This window comes from Lagenorhynchus albirostris, chromosome 19 (assembly GCF_949774975.1).
Source record: "Lagenorhynchus albirostris chromosome 19, mLagAlb1.1, whole genome shotgun sequence".
NCBI lineage: Eukaryota > Metazoa > Chordata > Mammalia > Artiodactyla > Delphinidae > Lagenorhynchus > Lagenorhynchus albirostris.
This window is the reverse complement of record NC_083113.1, coordinates 31921810-31943306: the sequence shown is the minus strand read 5'-3', so window position 1 is coordinate 31943306 and position 21497 is coordinate 31921810. Positions and strand designations below refer to the sequence as shown.

General features: G+C 47.9%; 1 protein-coding gene and 1 long non-coding RNA gene across 6 annotated transcripts in view; both read right to left on the bottom strand.

The window, feature by feature from the left end:
* BBS2 (Bardet-Biedl syndrome 2) overlaps window positions 1-2512 on the bottom strand; it is a 31803-nt gene extending 29291 nt beyond the window's left edge. For 2 of the 5 annotated variants that reach the window (XM_060132160.1, XM_060132161.1), the window contains exon 1: window positions 2213-2508. In XM_060132160.1, coding sequence (XP_059988143.1) covers window positions 2213-2329 — 117 coding nt within the window. In that variant the 5' untranslated portion in view covers window positions 2330-2508. Of the gene's footprint in view, window positions 1-2212 lie in introns of all 5 variants that reach the window. The other 3 variants (XM_060132163.1, XM_060132162.1, XM_060132159.1) reach the window with 3 other exon arrangements.
* Window positions 2513-6658: 4146 nt separating this feature from the next.
* On the bottom strand, window positions 6659-20092 carry LOC132510301 (uncharacterized). Its single transcript, XR_009537274.1, has 3 exons — window positions 19361-20092; window positions 18878-19008; window positions 6659-8191 (listed from the first exon to the last, which is right to left on the bottom strand). It is a non-coding gene; the product is annotated as an uncharacterized LOC132510301 (long non-coding RNA).
* Window positions 20093-21497: the final 1405 nt, after the last annotated feature.

The following is a 21497-nucleotide window of genomic DNA, read 5'->3' as shown; positions in this document are numbered from 1 at the left end:
TATATTTGTGTATTATTTGGATCATAAAATAGTACCAATTTTTTTTTTAAGTCTAAAGATAAAAGATCAGGTCAGAACTTCAGATTTGTTTTTGAAGTTCTGAATGTAAAGTGTCCAATTACACAGGACACAGGAACTTCTCTCTCTCTCCCTTTTTTTCCCCCCATCTTCAGAAACAGAGTCAAGCGTCCCTGCCTCCCACTCCAGGTCACATTCTAATGAAAGTGCTTCCATAGAAACCTCTGCCTGATCTTCCCGCTTCCACTCCTATACTCCCCTCCCTGCAGCTCTGTTGCAGCACCAGCCAGTAATCCTTTATCTAAAACATAAACCGAATCCCATCACGCACTTTATTAAAACCAAGCTCTTTACGGTGGCCTACAAGGTCCTATATGATCCAGCCGCCGGCTACCCCACTGCTTCCCTCAATCCATTCCAGCCCCAGCAACTTTCTTGTGTTTCTGGAACACACCAAGTATATCTCTACCTCAGAGCCTTTGTACTTGCTGATACACTTACTCCACCTATCTGCAGGGCTGGTTTCCTCATTTGCTTCAAACCTCTGATCCACAGTTATCAGAGGCCTATCTGATCACCCTGTCTAAAATAGCAATCTCCCATCACCCGCAACCCCTTACTCTGTTTTTCTCCCATGGAGACAGTGTGTGTGTTTCTGTTAACTATCTGGCTCCCCCTCTCAAAGTAACCTCCAAGGGGATGAGACTTGTCTGTCACCTTCACCCTTGTAACTGCACAGCTAAGAACAGTGCCCAGTACATAGCAAGCCCTCAATAAATCAGGGGCTGAGCTAATATCAATAGGATCTTTTCAACCCACTTGTGTAGCTGCTGTGCACCTACAGCAGAACCAATATGAATTTTTGGGATTTGTCAGTGCCTACTAACATCATTACGTACGAGGCTCTGTGCTAAATGCTTTCCTCCATCACACAACTTAATGAAAATGAATCATTACTTTTTACTTATGTATCCCAAGGCATGGCATATGAGAAAACATACAACATAGGTGGCAGTGTCTCGAAAACTGTAAATTATATAAATGTTAGCTTATTAAATCCACACTGGGTCAGAGAACATGCACTCTAATCTCATTTCTACCGCTTTCCAGTTGAACAGCCTCAAACATTGCTTTGAACCTCTCTGAACCATTATTTCTAATCAGTAAAGTGGGAGTAATAAAAAGAAAATAACAGCTAACAGTTAGTGACCACTGCCTATAAGCGCATGACATGTATCAGTAGTAACTTACTTAATCCTCTTAGCAACCCTATGCGGTAGATACTAAGTACCTTGCTCAAGGTCATGAACTTAGTAGGTACGGGAGCCACAATCTACGACACCTGTGCTATATGGCAGCGGTTGGCAATTTAGCAAGGATACTGAGATGATTAACGTAATAAGGCTTTGCACCTGTTAGAAGTTATTACGCTTGGCGTCATAGTATTCCACGGTTTGGGGGCATGTCTCCGTCAACACACAGTTTCTTGATTTGCCTTGTCTGCTGTCCTTCTGGACTATAAGCTTTCTGAAAGTCAGGACTCCAACTTTATCTCTGAATCCCCAAGATCTAGCACGAAGGAGGTGTCCAGTAAGTCTGGTGAATGCTGAATGACCGTATCTTTTTCGTCTCTGTGATTCCCACACCTTGCCCAGCACCCGGCACATAGTAAGCCCCTAAAAGGTACTTAGTAAATAAATTATAGGAAGAGACGTGACTGTACGTGGATAAAGACCGAAAGTGCAATTTGAATCACTTAAGTTAAGGGTCTTTGTGATTCCCCCCCCCCCCGCCCCCGTAAAGTTGTTGGCTCTGAGAGGCAGTCTGAGATAGCAGGAGTTCCAGAGCGAAGGGCAGAGGCCCCGGGCTCTAATCTGGGGTCTGCCATTACTGCTAACCCTGACCAAGCCATTCCCCCTCTGGGGTCTTCTCTTCCGTAAGCTCCCTGTCTGTAGAGAGACACCAACATTGTCCGAGTCTAAGTGCCTGAAGACAAGTTAACTGCTCAGAAAAGCCGTTCTGCGTGATTATTCATGTGTGCGCAGGATGGAGAGCTACGGAGGTTGCCGGGCAACCCTGGCTGGGGGAGGAGCCTGAGAATGAGGAGCTGGACTGTAGGGACCTAGCGGGCAGAGGTCGTGGGGACTCCAGGGGCCCGGGCCCCGTGCGGGTGGGAACTTGGGGGAGCGGTTACCTTGCCTGCTTGGGTAGCGGCCGCCAGGCACGGGTGAGTCCCGTCGTAGCGCCCTACGGCCACCATGCGGGGGCTGATTTTGTGGCGCAGTTTCAGGGTGAACACAGGCAGCAGCATGATGGCGACAGCTCAGGAGAAGAGGGCTCGTGGTCCGATACCGGTGCAGCGAAGCCGGCCTCACCCGCGGCGGTGAAGAAAGCAGAGACCAGGCCGGGCGGGAAACTGAGCGAGACTGAGCTGGACCCCCGGCCACCGGCTTTTTCTGCGGCTGCGCAGGCCCGCCCACCTAGTTCTGCGGCTGCGCGGTCGGGCCTCAGGCTCGGCTGAGGCTGAAGCTGGGTCTCGCTGGTGGAGTCGTGTCTTTCGCAGCTGTAACTTATCCGGGTTGGATTCGACTCAACTAACAGGTCTGCAGTGGCGGTATCTGAGCCAGCGCACCCCTGGGGCTTCTTCTAGCACTACAACCAAGCTTCTGCACCGTTGCAGACTACGCGCACGTCAACCACACTCCAAAGGGTCATTAATTAAAGAAACATGCTTTGAATGACTACTCTTCCCCTTAGTTTAGCTGTTACGTTGATGCCCACAGTAGTTACTAAATATATAGACTCTTTAAAAAAATGTTTTAAACTCTCACCTTTAAATGGTCCATGCTGCTTTGTAAGATGCTCTATAAATTTTAAATGCGAACACGAAAAATTGAAAAGTCATTAAACTTCTCGACATTTATTCAGATAATTTACGAGGGTTCACTATGTGTCAGGCACTGTTCTAGACAACAGAGGTATGGTAGTTAACATGAGACAAACCTCTGCCCTCCTGGAGCTGACCTCCATTTTGGGGGAGACAAACACTAACTGAGAAATACATGTGGGAGGTCTTTTGGTAGTAAGTGGTAAGGAGGGAAGAGGGATAGAAGTTTGGAGGTAGTGCAGTTTTAAATAAGGTGGTGGGTAAGAGACCTCACTGAGAAAGTCACATCCAGGCAAGAACTTGAAAGAAGTAAGGGAGTCAGTTTTGAGGAAGAGGGTTCCAGCAGAGGAAATTCAGGTGCAAAGGTACCGAGGGCTCGCTCTGGCTGCCTTCTGGAAATAAACGGTTAGGGATGAGGGACGAGATGAATGGGAAGCAACAGAGGAGACTGAGAAGGAAGCCAAGTGAAGACAGTGTTGCCAGGAGTGTCAGATGCTGTAGGTGGGTTTTGAAAGATGGGTTCTAGAATATTCTTGATATTTGCATTTTGTAATTACAGCCGTACAAATGAGCATCTTTTTTCAAGCGTACTGGGGGTGGTCTGTGACTAGTTGTATTCTCTTCTGGAGATAATGTCAAAAGACTAAATTTGGGCTTCCCTGGTGGCACAGTGGTTAAGAATCCGCCTGCCAATGCAGGAGACACGGGTTCGAGCCCTGGTCCGGGAAGATCCCACATGCCACGGAGCAACTAAGCCTGTGCACCACAACTATTGAGCCTGTGCTCTAGAGCCTGCAAGCCACAACTACTGAAGCCCACATGCCACAACTACTGAAGCCCGCGTGCCTGGAGCCTGTGCTCCACAACAAGAGAGGCCACTGCACTGAGAGGCCCGCGCGCCACAGAGAGGAGGGGCCCCCACTCACTGCAACTGGAGAGAGCCCGCAAACAGCGATGAAGACCCAATGCAGCCAAAAATAAAATAAATTCAATAAATAAATTTATAAAAGACTAAATTTGAGGGCCTCGATGGAATGTAAACCCAATAGCCCGATAAACCCCGTCTGATAGGCCCTGCCTCTGACTTCTCCCAGCTCCTTTCTGCCCCGGTGTCTCTGCTTCACTGCCTAGACCCCACAGTCCTGTAGCACTTACCCAACCAGCCCTGTAATGGAAATTGCCCTGGGTCTGTCCTCCTGACTTTTACCATTAGAACTTTGTGAGGTACCCCTCCCCTCAGCCCCTAGACTCTGCCTCCAGGGAGGCATCAGCTCACTGAATCCACTCCATTTTGCTAATACTGATCACAAGGCTGACAGGCCACCCCTCCCAGGAACAGCTTATAAGGAATAAATCTCTAATAAAGGTCATCTCACAGTCTTCATTTTTCTGACAAACATGTATTGAGGGTCTCTGTGTGCTAGTCAGTGTTCAAGTAGTTAGGGACACCATGGTATACAAGGAAGACAAAATCTGTGCCCTCATGGAATTTACATCTAAGAGTGCATTCATTTGCTAATACACCACCATAACAAAATACCACAAACTGGGTAGCTTAAACAACAGAAATTTATGCAATCACAGTTGTAGAGGCTGGAAGTCCAAGATCAAAATGCCGAAACAATTGATTTCTCCTGAAACCTCTCTCCTTGGCTTGCTGCCTCGTCCCATGGTTGTCCCTCTGTGCATGCACCCTTCTCTGTGTGTCCAAATTTCCTCTTCTGGTAAGGACACCAGTCTGATTGGATCAGGGCCTGCCCTAAGGGCCTCATTTTAACGTAATCACCTCTTTAAAGGTCCTAACTCCAGATAGGTGCGTTCTGAGTACTGGGTGTTAGGACTTCAACAAATGAATTTGGATGGAGGGGTACACAATTCAGCCTGTATCGAGGGGACAGGGAGAAACAGACACTGAACAGGAAAGCAAATAAGATCACTTTCTCTGATAAGGCTGATGTGCTGAGGCTCAGAAAAGGCTTTTCAGAGGAAGTGACATTTGAACCAAGAGCTTTATGACAAGAAAGTGTCAGCCATTAGAAGATATGAGGGAAGGGCATTCCAGACAGAGGGAACAGCAAGAGCAAAGGCCCAGGCTGGGCACGTTTGAAGATCAGGAAGAAGACAAGGTGGGGGAGCCTAGCAAGTGAGAAAGAGAGGCCAGGAGGGGCCACAACACACAGGATTGTGAGCCACACCAAGGAGCTTGGGTTTTAGTCTCTAGCAGGCAGACAAATCCATGGCCTGCTGGATATCCACGTAAGGCTGGTCTTGGCCTCCATCCACCCGGTGAAGCCTCGCTCACTCAGTGTACTGCCTTGGGGGCCTGCAACTTTGCTTTCGCTCTTCCCAACAGGACAGTACCAGCAGCAGTGGCAGCCATCACTGACATTTAATGAGCATTTTCTAGGTGCCATTCTGAGTACTTTATACGGATCATCTCTCTTAATCCTCCCTATGAGGCAGATACCACTGTTATCCCGTTTGACAGATGACAAAACCTTCCCGGAGTCACCTCCTCCCTTCATAACTCTTCACTGGTTCCCCATTTGCGGCCAAAGTAAGTTGAAGCCCTTTGACAGATTACATAAAGATCTCCAAGTTCTGACCACTGCTGGCCGCTGCAGCCTCTGCGTTTGCTGCCTCCTGCCTCAAGCCCAGTCCCTTCTCAGCTGCTTTCTTAGCCTCTCCGCCTTTGCTCATACTAGCCCTCTGCCTGGAATGTCCCCACCCTCACCTCATAGGTTGGACAGCACCACTCCAGGGAGTCGCGTCTGACGGTCTCTCTCACAGCAGCTACTACACTTGGGAGGTAGCCTCCCTTCCTCTCTGTGCTTTCACGGGTCCCCCAGCAGTCATATCATTCGCCATATTGGGGGTATTTGAGTCTTTGCATCACAACCCTAATTAGGAACAGCAATGGATTCCCCAGAAGGGTAGAGAATCCCCGTCCTCCCTGCCAAGCGCTGATCAGGGCAGGGACTTGGAGGCCTTCCAACCATGGCCAGGAGAGGCTGGCCTAACAGTCTTCTCTACCTCTCACCACCCACTAGGAATCACTGGCTTTTCAGAGGGGACACATCTTCACATCAGGGAGATCTGAGGCTCCTGAGAACCCAAGACTTGGAGGGGAGGAGCCTGTGGGCTCCAGGTTGGCAGCATTCCATAGCAGGTGAGCCCACAAGCCTTGAGAACCTGCAGGGTTTAAATTCCTCCTCGGTCAATCACTAGTTGAGACTGGGGCCCATCATTTAGTCCTCACGCCCACACGTATTGAGTGCCTTCTCTGTGCCAGGCACTGGACACACTAACTCACTGAATCCTCGCAGCCACCCTGTGAGGGAGATTCTGTCATCCTCCCATTGTACAAGAGAGGAAACTGAGTCACGGGCCGTTTTATAACCTCAGTCCAAGGTCACACAGCTGGGAAGTGGCAGAACCAGGAGGGCTCGCCCAGGTGGTCTGGGCTCCAGAGCCTGAGCCGCTAACCACTGCACGTCCTGTCTCCTTCAGTCAACACCCCAAGCACCAGTGTCTCTTCTAGAGAAGAGAAAGATTAATAGCACTACTTCTGGGGAATCTTGCTGTGAGAATTAGACCAACAAATATAAATAAACGACTTGAAGCAACGCCTGGCACTTAATAAGGGACCCCATAAATGGTTATTATCGTCGTTATTATAAGGTTATTATTATTACCTATAGCTGAAAAGGCTGCTTTTGACTTGTTAGGGCTGCTATTGTAATAAAGTTGGTGTCTTTTTTCTTTTCTTTCTTTTTTTTTTTTTAGCAGGTAGCTTTGTTCCAAATATCCTCTCAGCACTGGGGTTAGAAAAGCCAGCCTCACTAGTCAAGGTCTGGTGGACCTAGTTGAGACCAAGAATTTAGATCCTGACTTACAGGGGCCATGCCTGCCACCTGCCTCTATCTCTGTGTCCTCACCTCGCCTATGCAAAGCACCCACACTAGAGGGTGTGCAGGTGTAAAGAACGGAGGCTCTCACACATTAGGACTCAGGATTAAAGGCCTAGACAGAAGCGGGGTGAGAGGGGCCCCAGGACCTGTGGCCTCCACTAGTCTAGTCACAGGGTTGACGTCTGGGAAGTGGACTGGGGCAGGGGAGCAGCTGGAGAAGAATTTTTGCCTTTATCTTTACGCACTGTGGTGTTGGCTGTTTTTATGGTGAGTTTGGTTTACTTTTGTAATTAACACATAAGCACAACTTGAAAATAAAGGAGTGTGAGGGTGGGGACTGTCTGTGAACTTCAGAGATCCACAGCCTCTCCCCACCCATTGCCCCAGAACCTGCCGATAAAGGACCCCAGCTTTAAGTTTCCCCAAACTTAAAGCGAGTGACCATTAGGCCATGGAGGGGCAGGGGCTGGGAACCACTGGGCAGAGCAGACGGCACAGAGCCTGGCTCTGTGAGAACGGTTCACAAGTAGCCCTCCCGTATGCTCCATCCTTCAATCTTTCATCACATGACTCCCTGGTAACTCTGGGATGCATCTGCTGGGGGCCGTGAAGGTGAGGCCGTTCATGTTGGTCTCTTCTGTCAGCCCATTTCACACATGTGAAATGAGGAGCAGAAGACTCACATGCAAAGCCACTTCACAGCATGTCACTTACACAAAACAGGAACAGCTAACCTCTGGTCAGCAGACAGGGAAAAGCTAAATAATAATAATAGGAGCTAACATCTGTTGGACACTTACTATGTGTCACACTCTAAATTATTTACTTGTATTTTTATCTCACTTAATCCTCATAATAACTCTATGAGAGAGGTAATATTATTATCCCCATTTTACAGTTTGCACAGACTAATTTCAACTCCAATTTTCCTCTACTCCCCACCTTATTCCACCCCAACCTGCACATTTCACTGAACTGGTAGGAAATGCCATCCATCAGTGTTAGGTACCCCCCCATCACCCACTTTACCACACCCCAACCTCAGAGACCCATCAGAACTAGGGAGGCCTACTGATGCCAGAAAATGGGGGGAGGGGTCTCCGACCCCCAGTCTCCTGTGGTTGCTGTCGATATCCTTGTCCAAGGTCTCAGTGGTTTCTTGTTATGGGGGGTTCTCTGATACTTCCATAGGACTTGAAACGTCTTGGAGAGGCCAAAAATCCCAGCGCCCAGGGTCCCATATCCCTCGAAGCATCATTGCCTTCTCCTTGGGGCTCTTGCCACATCCCCAGGTGAGGCCGGGGTCCACAATGGTGCTCAGATGCTTGTAGCTTAAGTCTGTGAATAACCTCAGGAAGAGATGCTGAAAGTCAGACTAAGTGAGAAACACATATTAAAATGGAACATTTTCATCAAAATTCATCAGCTGTCCACTTAAAATAAGTAATTTTATGGTATGTGAATTATGCCTCTAGGAAGTAGATTTTTTTTTTTTTACGTTTTGAAATCAAAATATAAGATCATGTCACTCCCTTACATAAAATCCTCCAACGGCTTCCCATTACAAGCTGAACAAAATCCAAACTTTTAACTTGGCCTACAGAACTCTGGCGTCTGTGAATCATCCCAACACACCTCATGGGCTCTTTTTTTTTTTTTTTTTTTTTTTTTTTTTTGCGGTACGCGGGCCTCTCACTGTTATGGCCTCTCCCGCTGCGGAGCACAGGCTCCGGACGCGCAGGCTCAGCGGCCATGGCTCACGGGCCCAGCCGCTCCGCGGCATGTGGCATCTTCCCGGACCGGGGCACGAACCCGTGTCCCCTGCATCGGCAGGCGGACTCTCAACCACTGCGCCACCAGGGAAGCCCCCTCATGGGCTTTTGCACTTACAGTTCCCTCTGCCTGGAATGCTCAGCCCCCAGAGCTTGTCAAGCCTGGCTCCTATGTGTCAATCAGATCTCAGCTCAAAGCTCCCCTCCTCAGAGAGACCTGCCCAGTGCCCCAGCCCTCGCTTGCTCCATCTCTCTCACTCTCACATCATTCTGCTTTATTTTCTTCAAAGTGTTTCTCTCTTTCTGAGATGATCTTCTTTATTTATTTCTTTACTTGTTTTTTTTGTCTCTCCACACTAGAATTCAAGTGTCTTGCCCACTTTTGGTAGGGGAGCCCAGTACCTCCCTACCCCCACCTCAAGAGAAAGAAAGAGAAATCAGGCAGATGGAGGTCAGTGTATTACTTTTTCCTTTGTGAGAAGTGATAATGGAGGGACTTCCCTGGTGGCACAGTGGTTAAGAATCCGCCTGCCAATGCGGGGGACACAGGTTCAATCCCTGGTCCAGGAGTATCCCACAGGCCGCGGAGCAACTAAGCCCGAGTGCCACAACTACTGAGCCTGAGCTCTAGAGCCCTCGAGCCACAACTACTGAGCCTCCGTGCCACAACTACTGAAGCCCGCGCACCTAGAGCCCATGCTCCACAACAAAGAGTAGCCCCCACTCGCTGCAATTAGAGAAAGCCCACGCGCAGCAATGAAGACCCAACACAGCCAAAAATAAATAAATAAATTTATTAAGGAAAAAAAAGAAATGATAATGGAGAATGTGACTTCTATTTGCCAGAAAATGGGCTTCCTAATCCTGAACGCCAGAATCAGGAGATCTGTTCATCACTGGAAAACTACAGGCCAAGTCCTGGGAGGCAAGCCTCTTTCACCACCCTTGGGGGAATAGGCAGGCCAGCTCCCGGGGGGCGGCTGAGCTGCACACCCCAGGAGACAGGGCAGAGCAGCAGGAACAAGACACCAGGACTGTCATGCAACGTTCTTGCTGCCTCCGCAAAGGATACTCCAGCCTAACGTCGTCCAAGTGTCTTCAACAGTTCCTGGCACATAATGGATAATACTAAATATTTGGTGAATGAATGATGTCTATACAAATACGTCAACATTCACGTCTTAAATAACTCACTTGTCAGGACTTACTAAACCACCTTACAGTTCCTTCCACCCAGAATGCTCAGCCCCCAAAGCATTTCAAGCCTGACTCCCATGTGTCAATCAGATCTCAGCTCAACGCTTCCCTCCTCAGAGAGGCCTGCCCGGAGCCCCCATCTCTTTCTCTCATGACCCTGGTCCACTCTGTAGGACCGGCCGACATAACTTCTCCCCACTGAAAATTTCAAAGCAGATTGTATGGTTTTGTATTACTGGGAATTGAGAAGTGACGCCTCTTCCTTTTTCTTATTTTGTGCCATGACACCCACAAGACCATGCTTGACATTCTGGGCATGATCTGAGCACGATTCATGATTCTGGGTGAGCCAGAGCCTCCTGAAGCGAAGAAGGGAAGCCATGAGGGAATGATTACCATTTGCACACATATGAGGACCAGAGTTATTATTTTGTAGAGAAACAACAATAAAGCAATGCTTTAATGCATCACATTCTCAGTTATTCAAAGACTTAGTAAGTTACATTTAAAGACCCTTTAAGAAAGTAAAGATTTTTGTCTAGCAGGATTCAAATATTATAACAGCCTTGTCAAACAATTCGCTCAAAGAAACAGATTTTGATTAATTTTTGTTGATGTTCTTCTAATACTCTCTGGCTTTAAGCATAAGCTCCTGATTTTGAAATCCTTATGTAACTTACATGAGTTGTGATTTTTTTTTTAATCTGCAAATCTACTCTCCTTAATCTTTTTGTTGTTGTGATTGATGAAAAACTACTCCCACTTTCATCTCCAGCTGCCAAGCCCATGGTGGTAAATGGTATTGATTGATGGGGAGGCGTGACCAGAGGTGAGCTGACAGTGACAAGTCGGCTCTGCCAGGGCAACGAAGACCCAAGAGTCTTCAAGTTACTTTGAAATTAGAGGAGGCCACACAGGATGCAGGAAGCCCAGAATCCAAGGAGCAGAGGAAGTGGCCCAGACCACCCCCAGGGTTCAGATCAAAGCTGATAGCTGGAGTCTGTCACAGTTTCCAAGGAGTGTGCTCTTTATAGCCTCCTGGAGCCATACATGGGTGTGGGCATGGGTGTGGGCACTGGACGCTGGCTAAGGCTTGTCTCAGCTTTCATAACCACCTATTTGGGCAGGAAGACAACCTCTGGGGCAACTGGTCTGGAAAGTTTGAGTTTTTCTACCTTCTTAGGAGCTCCTGTAGCTGAAAGCAGTGTGCAGCCTTGCAGATCTGAGCATTCTTTTTTTTAATATTTATTTATTTATTTGGCTGCATCAGGTCTTAGCTGCGGCAGGTGGGCTCTTTCCTTGTGGCGCGCAGCCTTCTCTCTAGTTGTGGTGCGCGGGCTCCAGAGTGTGCGCGGGCTAGTAGTTGCAGCACGCAGGCTTAGTTGCCCCACGGCAAGTGGGATCCTAGTTCCCCGACCAGGGATCAAACCCGCGTCCCCTGCGTTGGCAGGTGGATTCTGAACCACTGGACCACCAGAGAAGACCCCATATCTGAGCATTCTATCTTCAGGGAGCAGAGCAAGCTGAAGGGAACTCCAAGTTCCATTTCTACAATCATGGCATTTCCCAGTAGGAAGAGGCCAGAGAGATTGCCAGCCCGGGCTTCTAACCAAGGCAAGAATCACCATCCAGCCCCTATTTGAATACTTCCCGTGATTGAAGGGCTTATGACTCACATGGAAGCCATTACATTTGAACACGTTTCTCAGAAATCTCTTACTTATATTGGGTCATGTATCCGTCTCTCTATGGAAATAGACAGATTGACCTCATCACTATACCCATGTGGGACCCTCAGGTGTTTGAAGATTTATCATCTTCCCTCCATGGCTTCTTTATGCTGAACACCCCCAGGTAGATCCTTCAAGGGTTTGGGAGTTTGGGGGGATGAAATTCCTAGTTCCTTTACCTACCTGGACACACTTAACCATTACTTCTTCCTTAAGGAGGCTGCTTTGAGAGGAACTTTAAAGCAGATGTGACATATTGTGAACCCTCTCCTCCTACACACACAGACGTCCTTTCCCTCCACGTGCCTCAAGCTCCCAGGGACAAGGCCAAGGTGATGACGGCAGTACCACACAGAGAACAGGGGTGTCAGGCAGCCGTGAAATTCTCCAACAGCAACACCAGGAAATAAAGATCAGGGCTCTTTTTTTGAAAACTAGACAAAAGCAAATGACCAGAGTGCTAAGGCTTGATGGGTCCCTGCAAGACACAGAAGACATGCTCAGCTGGGATGGCGAGAAACTGAATGACGGTGTGGACAGGACTTGGGAAACCAACACGGGAAAAGGAGGCACCTGTTATGGGCTGAATTGTATCCTCCCTGCCCCCCCAAAAAAGGTATGATGGATTTCTAACCCCCAGTGCCTCAGAATGTGACCTTATTTGGAGCTGGGGTCTTTGCATAGATAATCAAATTAAAAGAGGTCATTAGGGGCTTCCCTGGTGTCGCAGTGGTTGAGAGTCCGCCAGACGATGCAGGGGACGCGGGTTCGTGCCCCGGTCCGGGAAGATTCTACATGCCGCGGAGCGGCTGGGTCCATGAGCCATGGCTGCTGAGCCTGCGCGTCCGGAGCCTGTGCTCCATAACCGGAGAGGCCACAGCAGTGAGAGGCCCGCGTACCGCAAAAAAAAAAAAAAAAAGAGGTCATTAGGATATCATAATACAGTATGACTAGTGTCCTAGGAAGAGGGGGAAATCTGGACACAGACACATCCAGGGAGACGCCATGTGAAGGTGAAGGCAGAGATCAGGGTGATGCTTCTACAACCAAGAGGCACCGAAACTGGGCAGCAAACCACCAGAAACTAGGAGAGAAGCAGGGAACAGATGCCTCTCTCAGACCTCAGGAGGAACCAACCCCGCCAATACCTCAGTCCCAGACTTCTAGCCTCCAGAACTATGAGACAATGTGTTTCAGTTGTTTAAGCCCCCCAGTTTGTGGTACTTTATTACGGCAGCCCTGGAAAATGAACACACCACCTCTAGGCCTAAAGACACAAGGGAAGGAAACTACGTCTCAGGAGCCCAGTTGAGGGTGCGCCTGGCAGGAGCTGTATTCATAGAGATGGCAATGCCATCAGGGAGCCAAGCAATAAGGAGCCCCACTGCTCTCGCCCCATCCACCAAGTCTCCTGCAGCGCCTAAGCCAGTGGAAGCCCTCGGGTAAGGGCGATGGGAGATACACATGAAGAATCTACCTACCGGGAGGCGTTGTCCACGCTTCTCTTGGAACCTATCTATGTGGGATCCTCAGCTCATAGAGCAGGAAGGGAACTCAGGGGTACCTAATCCAACGCTTTTATTTGACCCCCAAGGAAACCAAGTCCCAAAGAGGGGTGTAGCAATGCTGCCAATTAAATGCAAAGACTAAAATTCAACCCTCTGGATTCTGAGTCATGCAGTCCTTCTGAATATCAGGGCTGCTTTTGGTTTTATTGCTGTTGTCTTGTCCTTTGACTCGCATACCCTAACCTCTTTAGCACAATGTCTTTTTTAAAATGTTTATTTCTGATTTGAATATGTAATACTTTGATATCATAACAAATTAAAATCTATCAAAGCACATGCAGAAAGACGTGGACAAATTGGAATCCTTGTGCACTGCTGATGGAAATGTAAAGTGATGTAGCCACTATGGAAAACAGTTTGATGATTCCTCAAAAAATTAATCATAGAATTACCATATGATCCAGCAATTCCTCCCCTAGGTATATATCCAAAAGGTTTGAAAACAGGTACTTAAACATGAATGTTCATGCTTAATAGCAGCATTATTCACAATAGCCGAAAGTGGCAACAACCCAAGTGTCTACCAATAGATGAATGCATAACTAAGATGTGATAAGTATGGCTATATGCGATAATATACGTCTGAACATTATTCGGCCATAAAAAAGAATGAAGTACCGAAACATGCTACAACATGGAGGAACCCTGAAGACATTATGCTAAGTGAAATAAGCCAGACCCAAAAAGACAAATATTATATGATTCCATTTACATAAGGTACTAGAATAGACAGATTCATAAAGAAAGTATAATAGAATAAAGGTTACCAGGGGCTGGAGGGGAGGAAAGAATGAGGAGTTAGTGTTTATTTATTTTTTAAATTAACACTTTTGCTCTTTATTTTTTTAATTTTATTTTCTTTATTATTTATTTATTTATTTTGGCTGCACCAGGTCTTAGTTGTGGCACGTGGGATCTTTAGTTGCAGCATGCGGGCTTCTTAGTTGCTACACGCGGACTCTTAGTTGCAGCATGCATGTGTGATCTAGTTCCCCAACCAGGGATCGAACTCAGACCCCCTGCATTGGGAGCACAGAGTCTTAACTGCTGGACCACCAGGGAAGTCCCAGGGAGTTAAGAGTTTAATGGGTATAGTTTCTCTTTGGAATGATGAAAAAGCTCTTAAAAAGTGGTGAGAATTACATAGCACCGTGAATGTGCTTAATGCTACTGAATTGTATGCTAAAAATGATAACATTTATGTTATGTATATTTTACCATAATAAAAAATATGTATATATTTTTTAAAATGTCATACAATAAAAGGAAGTCCCCCTCCCACCCCCCATCCTCGCCACCAAAATCCACTCCCTGGAGACCTCCCTGAGACCAATTTCCTGGGGCTCCTGAAGAGGGTCTGTGACTACATAGGTAAGTCCTCTCTTCCTATGTATACCCCTCTCCCTAGCTTTTGTTTTCTCCATAAATGGTAGCATACTAGACTCAGGGTTTTATATTTTGCTCTTTGCACTTAACAATATGCTTTGGAGAGCATCCTCATTTTCCTTTTAAGACCACAGAGGGTATTCCTGTGCAAGTCCTTTTACACAGAAAGTGTTCACATAACATTTGAAGAGGACAACATTTGCGTTTTAATAAGGCACAATGTCTTCACTCCAGAGAATGAATTAGGAATGAGAGAATTTGAGAAACCTGCTGAGCATATAATGAGAGGTGAGGATATAGTCTTTTCAGTTCAGCTTAACAAATATTTATGGGGAATTCCCTGATGGTCCAGTAGTTAGGACTCCACGCTTTCACTGCCAAGGGCCTGGGTTCAAACCCTGATCGGGGAACTAAGGTCCTGCATGCCATGCAGCGCAGCCAAAAAAACCTTCCCCCCGCAAAAAAACAAACAAACAAAAAACCCCACAAATATTTGTGGAGGCCACACCAGGAAAAAGGTCCTTTATGAGATGCTGGTATAATAATACTCAACAGCTATGAAACTCCTAACACGTGGCAGCTTCTGTCCTACACACATTAACTTATCTAATCCTCAACCTTATGATGTAGGTGCTATTATCAATGATTTCCATCTTTCAGGTCAGTACTCCCAGGCATGAAGAGGTAAGTGACTTGCCTAAGATCACATAGCTAATGAAAGACAGAACTGGGACTGCACCCACAGAGTGGGCTCTAGGGCCCTTGTTCTTGTTCACTACGGCCCGCTGCCCTGCTGCCTCTCAGGCACTCAAACATTTATGGAATTTCTCGCCAGGCCCTGGGCTTCCTCCCCAGAGAGATATAATGATGCCTTTGACAAAAGCCCCAAGTTCAGAGAGTTAATTGAAACAGGGGCACAGTTCACCCTAATGCAAAACAGAGAACTAATCGGTGTTAAAAGAGAAGAACCTATGGAATGTTCTGGAAGTTAGAGGGGGGATGATGAGGAACCTCGAAATGCCCCATGAAGGAAGTGGTGTCTGGCTATGAAAGGAAGCAATGTTTATGGAGCAGCTGTCCCACACCAGATGCTTGATACGCTGAGTGCTTCCAACAACCTTACTATCACCCGCATTTCATAGGTGAAAAAACCTGAGGCTCCCAGAGATGCTTTAAAGGGGTGAAGGGACTTCCCTGGCTGTCCAGTGGTTAAGACTCCGCGATTCCAATGCAGGGGGCACAGGTTCAATCCCTCGTGGGGGAACTAAGATCCCACATGCCGTGCAGTGCAGCCAAATAATTTAAATAAATAAATACTTAGAGGAGCTGACTGTTTGGGGATTTTCTTCCAAGGTGATAAATATTATTTTTGAAACAGTGGGGGTGAAGCCAGGATCCTCTCCCAGGCTGGTCTCTGGGGTGGGGTCTGGCCACCAGCCTGGCAGGGTGTTCCCGATGCCACTGACATCAGCCCTCCTCTGTAGGGCTATGTGGGATCTTGAGTCAGCTTGGTGTGAATCACAGCCAATTAACAAGCCAAAAGCAATTTGAAGATGACATTGCCCGAACGAAGGGCTGGTTCCCACAGTGCAGAGACGGTCTGGGGGGAGGCTGCGGTGATGACAATGCAGGAACAGGGTAGGGTTTCCTAGTCAGAGCAGCCTTGAGCCAGGAGGCTCAGCTTCCAGGCTGTTCCCCAAATTTTCTTCTATGGCCCCAGAGGTAGCCACAATCTAAGGCAGAGTTGTCCAAACTTCAGTCTTCCGTGAATACTCCCCCCAAATTTTGCCATAACTGCATTCTGCCTGTGCTATAATTTACTCAGTCTTTCCATTACATTGATTCAGTTAAAAATTACTCATCCTGGGACTTCCTTGGTGGCGCAGGAAGTCTTATCCAGGCTCCGCGCCCCCAGTGCAGGGGGCCCAGGTTCGATCCCTGGTCAGGGAACTAGATGCCACATGCATGCTGCAACTGAGAGTTCACATGTCACAACTAAGGAGACTGCGTGTCGCGACTAAGGAGCCGGTGAGCCGAAACTAAGAAGCCCACCTGCCACAACTAAGACCCGGTGCACAGTGGTAGCCAAGAGCTGCTTGTCCGCTCTGCATGGCTAGGTCTGGAACAAGGAGGCTCAGACTGCAGCTTCCTGGTCTCCTGTGCTTGAGCTCTGGTTCCAGGGCCAGTGCTGCCAACCTTTGCCTAGATCCTGAGGGGCACAGAACCGTCGCGGTCTGCCCGGCGTGGTGTGTCTTGGTGTGGCTTTTCAGCATTGTGCAGCCCAACTGGATCTGACCCTCCAGGTGACAATGACACACACATAGCCCTAGCAGTTCGCAAGTTGGGAGAGGGGTATAGGTTTAAATGCAGGTGGTTTGAAGGAGAGATGTTTAATAAAGGCTTTGATTTAATCTTGAAAATAAAGGACCCGGAGCAACCTAATTAATTAATATTCATCCTAAGCACAAACCTTGTGCAATTACAAATTCCATGTGTTCGTTGCATTTCTTTCTAATACGCATTAATGTCAATTAAAACTACTAAAACAACGACGTTTTTCAGCACACCATCTTAAAGCCTCTCCCTTTCGGGAACCCCAGGCTAGAGCACCTCTCTCCCTGGTGAGCAGAGGATTCACTAACCCCACTCCTCCTCTTGCTCCATGACCTTGAGCAAGTCCCTTTGATTTCTCTGGGCCTCAGTTTCCCCATCTCCAGGTTCCTAATAGCTCTTACATAATGAGGTGGTGAAATGCACAGATTCAAGCCCGGGTTAGAATTCCTGCCTTCCCTTTCTTGGCAGTGTGACTCCAGGCAAGTCACTAAACTCACCTCTGGCTCAGTTGCACCATCTGTGAAATGGGGACTACTGCACAGGGCTGTTGAGGGACCTTCTCTAAGGACCCTACTCTGACCACCTTATCGTATATGCCACGTGTCCCCTGCCCCCAGCAACTCCTGATCCCTCTTATTCTTCTCTACTTGTCCTTTTCTCCATAGCAGTTATTACCTCCGAACAAACTGTAGGATCGATTGATTGATTACGTTTATTCGCACGTGGGATCTTAGTTCCCCGACCGGGAATCCAACCCATGCCCCCTGCAGTGGAAGGGCAGGGTCTTAACCACTGGACTGCCAGGGAAGTCCCATGTTTATTTTCCTCCTGCTTTTCCCTGAGAATGTAAATTCCCTGAGAGATGGAATATTCATCAGTTTTGTTCACTGATGTACCCCAAGCACCTAGACACACATGTGCTTTTTAAATTTGGGGAGCTATTGTGATTATCCTGCAGTTTGCATGTCACCATCCATGACAGAGCACACCTGTTTCCTCACTGCCCTCCCACACAGCATACTTCACATTTTGGGATCCCTGACAATCAGATAGATTTTTTTAAAAAAAAAAATGTTATCTGGTTGTAGTTTGAATTTGCATTGCTATTAGTATAAGTGTAGATGAGTATCTTATCATTTGCTCCAAGAGCCATTTGTATTATTTTTTCTATACTTGTACGAATGGTCTAAGTTTTCTCACACAGATCCAGCCCTCCCCCAGGGAAACCCAGGCTGAGCCCTCTTTGGACCCCTCAGAGGACTGAAAAGAAGAGGGTCCATATCTTCTGGGACGTCCAGATCACAGTCATGCTCAATGACTCAAGTCTCCTTTTGGGTTTTCTAGCTGTAAACCAAGGGTGATAATTTACCACGGGTACCAGGAAGGTGACTCAGCCCAGGCCCAGGGCAGCCCCCAGCTCTCCAGCCAGCAGGCTGCAGGTGCCTGTCCCACTGGCAGGCCTGTCCTCAGACTCTGCAGCACTCCTGCCACTTACCCCAAGAAACAGAACTTCTTAGTCCTTCTGGGTTTCTATTTTCTCCCCACGTCTTTAGAAAGCTGTGGTGGGAACAGAACACTGCATTCAAAGGAGGCCCTGAATTGCCCTTTTGTGCTGCATCAATTCCAGGAACCAGCTCAGTATTCTCTGAAAGAGAAAAGACTTGGACAGAAGCTGGCATCCTAAGAACCCTGGAGGCCAGGTCATCATTAATGAGCCACTGGCATCTTTGCCTCCTTAATATGCAAACAGAGCTTCTGCTCCTCGAGCTCCCACTCAACCCAGCTCTGTGCAGATGTTGATTTTAGAGGGGGACTGTTTTCCCTCCAGCATTTGCAAGGAGAGTTCCGCAGACCAGGGCTTTTTCTACCTGGGGACCTGGCTGAGGGTGGTTATTTCCAGGTGTCAGTCATTATCTTGACCATGCACACCTGGTGGACAAAGCCCGGGGTTCCGAACAGATAGACAGGGGTTCAAATCCTTGCTCTGCCCCTTCCTGGCTGGATGACCTTGGCGGATGACCTCTCTGAGCAAGTGTGTTTTCATCCCCATATGCATCTACAATATAGTACCTACTTAGCAGGTGAGATGCTGGTGTCTTGGTTCGAAGAAAAGATGCAGAAAGGGTGTTTGGAGATCACAGAAGAGGTATTCATTGGCCAGGCTTTCCTCGAAGGAGATGAGACCAAGGGAGTAACCACTGAGTTCTGGAATGATACAATCAAATCCTATTTTTGGGGGGGCTGAAACTCATCAACTTCTTATAACCCTATTATTCTCAAGGTGTAAAAAAATAAAATAAAATCCTTGCCCTGCCTCCTAAGACCCATGTAAGCTGGACCCTGTACCCTCCTAACCACCAATCCACCACTTGGCCTTGGGCTTTGAGGTCCCAGAAGTGTGGGCCTCAATTCAGGTCTAGGAAAATTTAGAGCACCTTCACCCCTCCTCCAGCCTCTGATCCTGGAAGCTCCCTCGACCTGGAATATTGCCCCACTCTTGTCTCCACTCTGGCTAACCCTTGCTCAACATTCAGCTTTCAACTGAAGCATCACTTACTTGGGATCAGGGGTGGGGTTCCTGAAACCCAGAGTGGATTATTGGCTCCTTAGACCCCCTGCAATTTCCATCTTGTAACGTGCACTGCATACGTCATTTCTGACTCTCCGTTTTCCTTGCTGGGCTGCAAGTCCCGCAAGGATGCATTCCTAGAGCCGACACTGTGACTCCCTGTGACTGGACCCACTGAGTCTCTGGGCAAGGACAGAAGGGGAACAGAAGGGAGGGAAGGAAAGGACAGGCTGGTGGGGAAGACAGGGAGGTACTGGGGGTTCCCTGGAATCCCACAGCATTGCTATCTGGGGAAGGCCTGGAGATGGGGCGGGTGGATATACAACTTGGTGACACGTTAAGGAACAGTCCCATTCTGAACTTTGGTGGGTATTTCACTCTTGGAAGCTTCAAAGTCACTTTCAAACCCTAATTACCCCACACATTAGAGCCCCAGGGAGCCACCAAACTTGGCCTCAATCCTCCCATTTGCAAATTAGAAAAACTGAGCCTCACAGTTCAAAGCTTGCCTGGAGCCAAAAAGGAAATCAGCCTAAAAGGCGGCTCATTCCTCAGGAAACCACTGGGTGGAGCAAGAACTGGAAGCAGAGACTACTAGGGGCCTCAGTTTACTTCCCTGGGTGAGGAGACACCCTGCACTCTATAATTCCTTAATTCGCTACTGTGGATTTACTTAGCTCAGGGGCCGCCGAGAGGCAGCACTCAGGCAGGTCACATTCGGCCCTCAAACGTGTTGTGAAGATCTCAGTGTTTTTTATTTTTTTAAAAATAATTATTTATTTATTTATTTGGCTGCGTTGGGTCTTTGAGGGACGTGGGATCTTCATTGCCACGTGGGGGATCTTTTTTTTTTTTAAGATTTATTTATCTTATTTATTTTTGGCTGTGTTGGGTCTTAGTTGCGGCAGGCGGCGTCTTCACTGAGGCATGTGGGATCTTTCATCGTGGCGCGCGGGCATCTCTCTAGGTGTAGCGTGTGGGTTTTCTCTTCTCTAGTTGTGGCGCGCAGGCTCCAGGGTGCGTGGGCTCTGTGTTTTGCAGCACACAGGCTCTAGTTGAGGCGGGTGAGCTCAGTAGTTGTGGTGCACGGGCTTAGTTGCCCCAGGGCATGTTAGTTCCCTGACCAGGAATCGAACCCACGTCCCCTGCATTGCAAGGAGGATTCTTGGACCACCAGGGAAGTCCCGTGCGGGATCTTTAGTTGCAGCATGCAGGCTCTTCCTTGCAGCATGCATGCAGGATCTAATTCCCTGACCAGGGATCAAACCCAGGCCCCCTGCATTGGGAGCACAGAGTCTTAACCACTGGACCATCAGGGAAGTCCCCTCAATGTTTTTTAAAGATAAAAGATTTTTTAATAAAAATCTAGATCTGAGAGTTCTCTTGAAAAATCAAAAGGTCTTGCAATACTGGCCAGGATTCCATTTTCACATGTGCAAGGCTGGCTAGAGCTGAGCAGTGACTGCCTCCTTTACACAGGGGGGTGTGTTCACCAATTTGCCACAGTCCCCACTGCTCCGTCTTGTCTCCCATCTGGCTCACTTCTCTCATTCATGAAACCTGCTGAACCCTGTAGGCATTCGAATCACAGTTCTTGAAGTATCTCCTCCCCTTTAGTCACTACCTGCTAGCTACACTGGCCTTCTCTGGGTTTCTCAAAAAAGTCAAGCTCTTTTCAGTCACAGGGCCTTTGCATAATCTGCTCTCTCTGCCTGGAACACACTTCCCTCCACCAGTCTCAGCTGAAGGTTACCTCCTCTGTCTGAATTGGGTTCCCCTTCATGGATCTGTGATTATCTCTCATATCACATATGACAACTTATAATTATTCATGTGTGTGCTTATTTATTTGTCTCTGTCGCCCCTACTAAAATAGAAACCCAAGGAGGGCAAGGATTGCTTGGTGTTACTGATTGCTGCATTTGCAGCATGCAGCCCAGAACCTGGCCCATCTTATGAATTTGGTAAATATTTGTGGTATGAATGCATGAATGAATGCTGGAATGCATGAGTGGGACTCTGCCAGCTCCATGAGCATCCACTCAATGACAAGGGGCCAATCCTCCCTGTCTTCCGGCAGGGTTAGTAAGAGGAGAGCATTTTTCCAGCCTCCCTGTGGGATTCA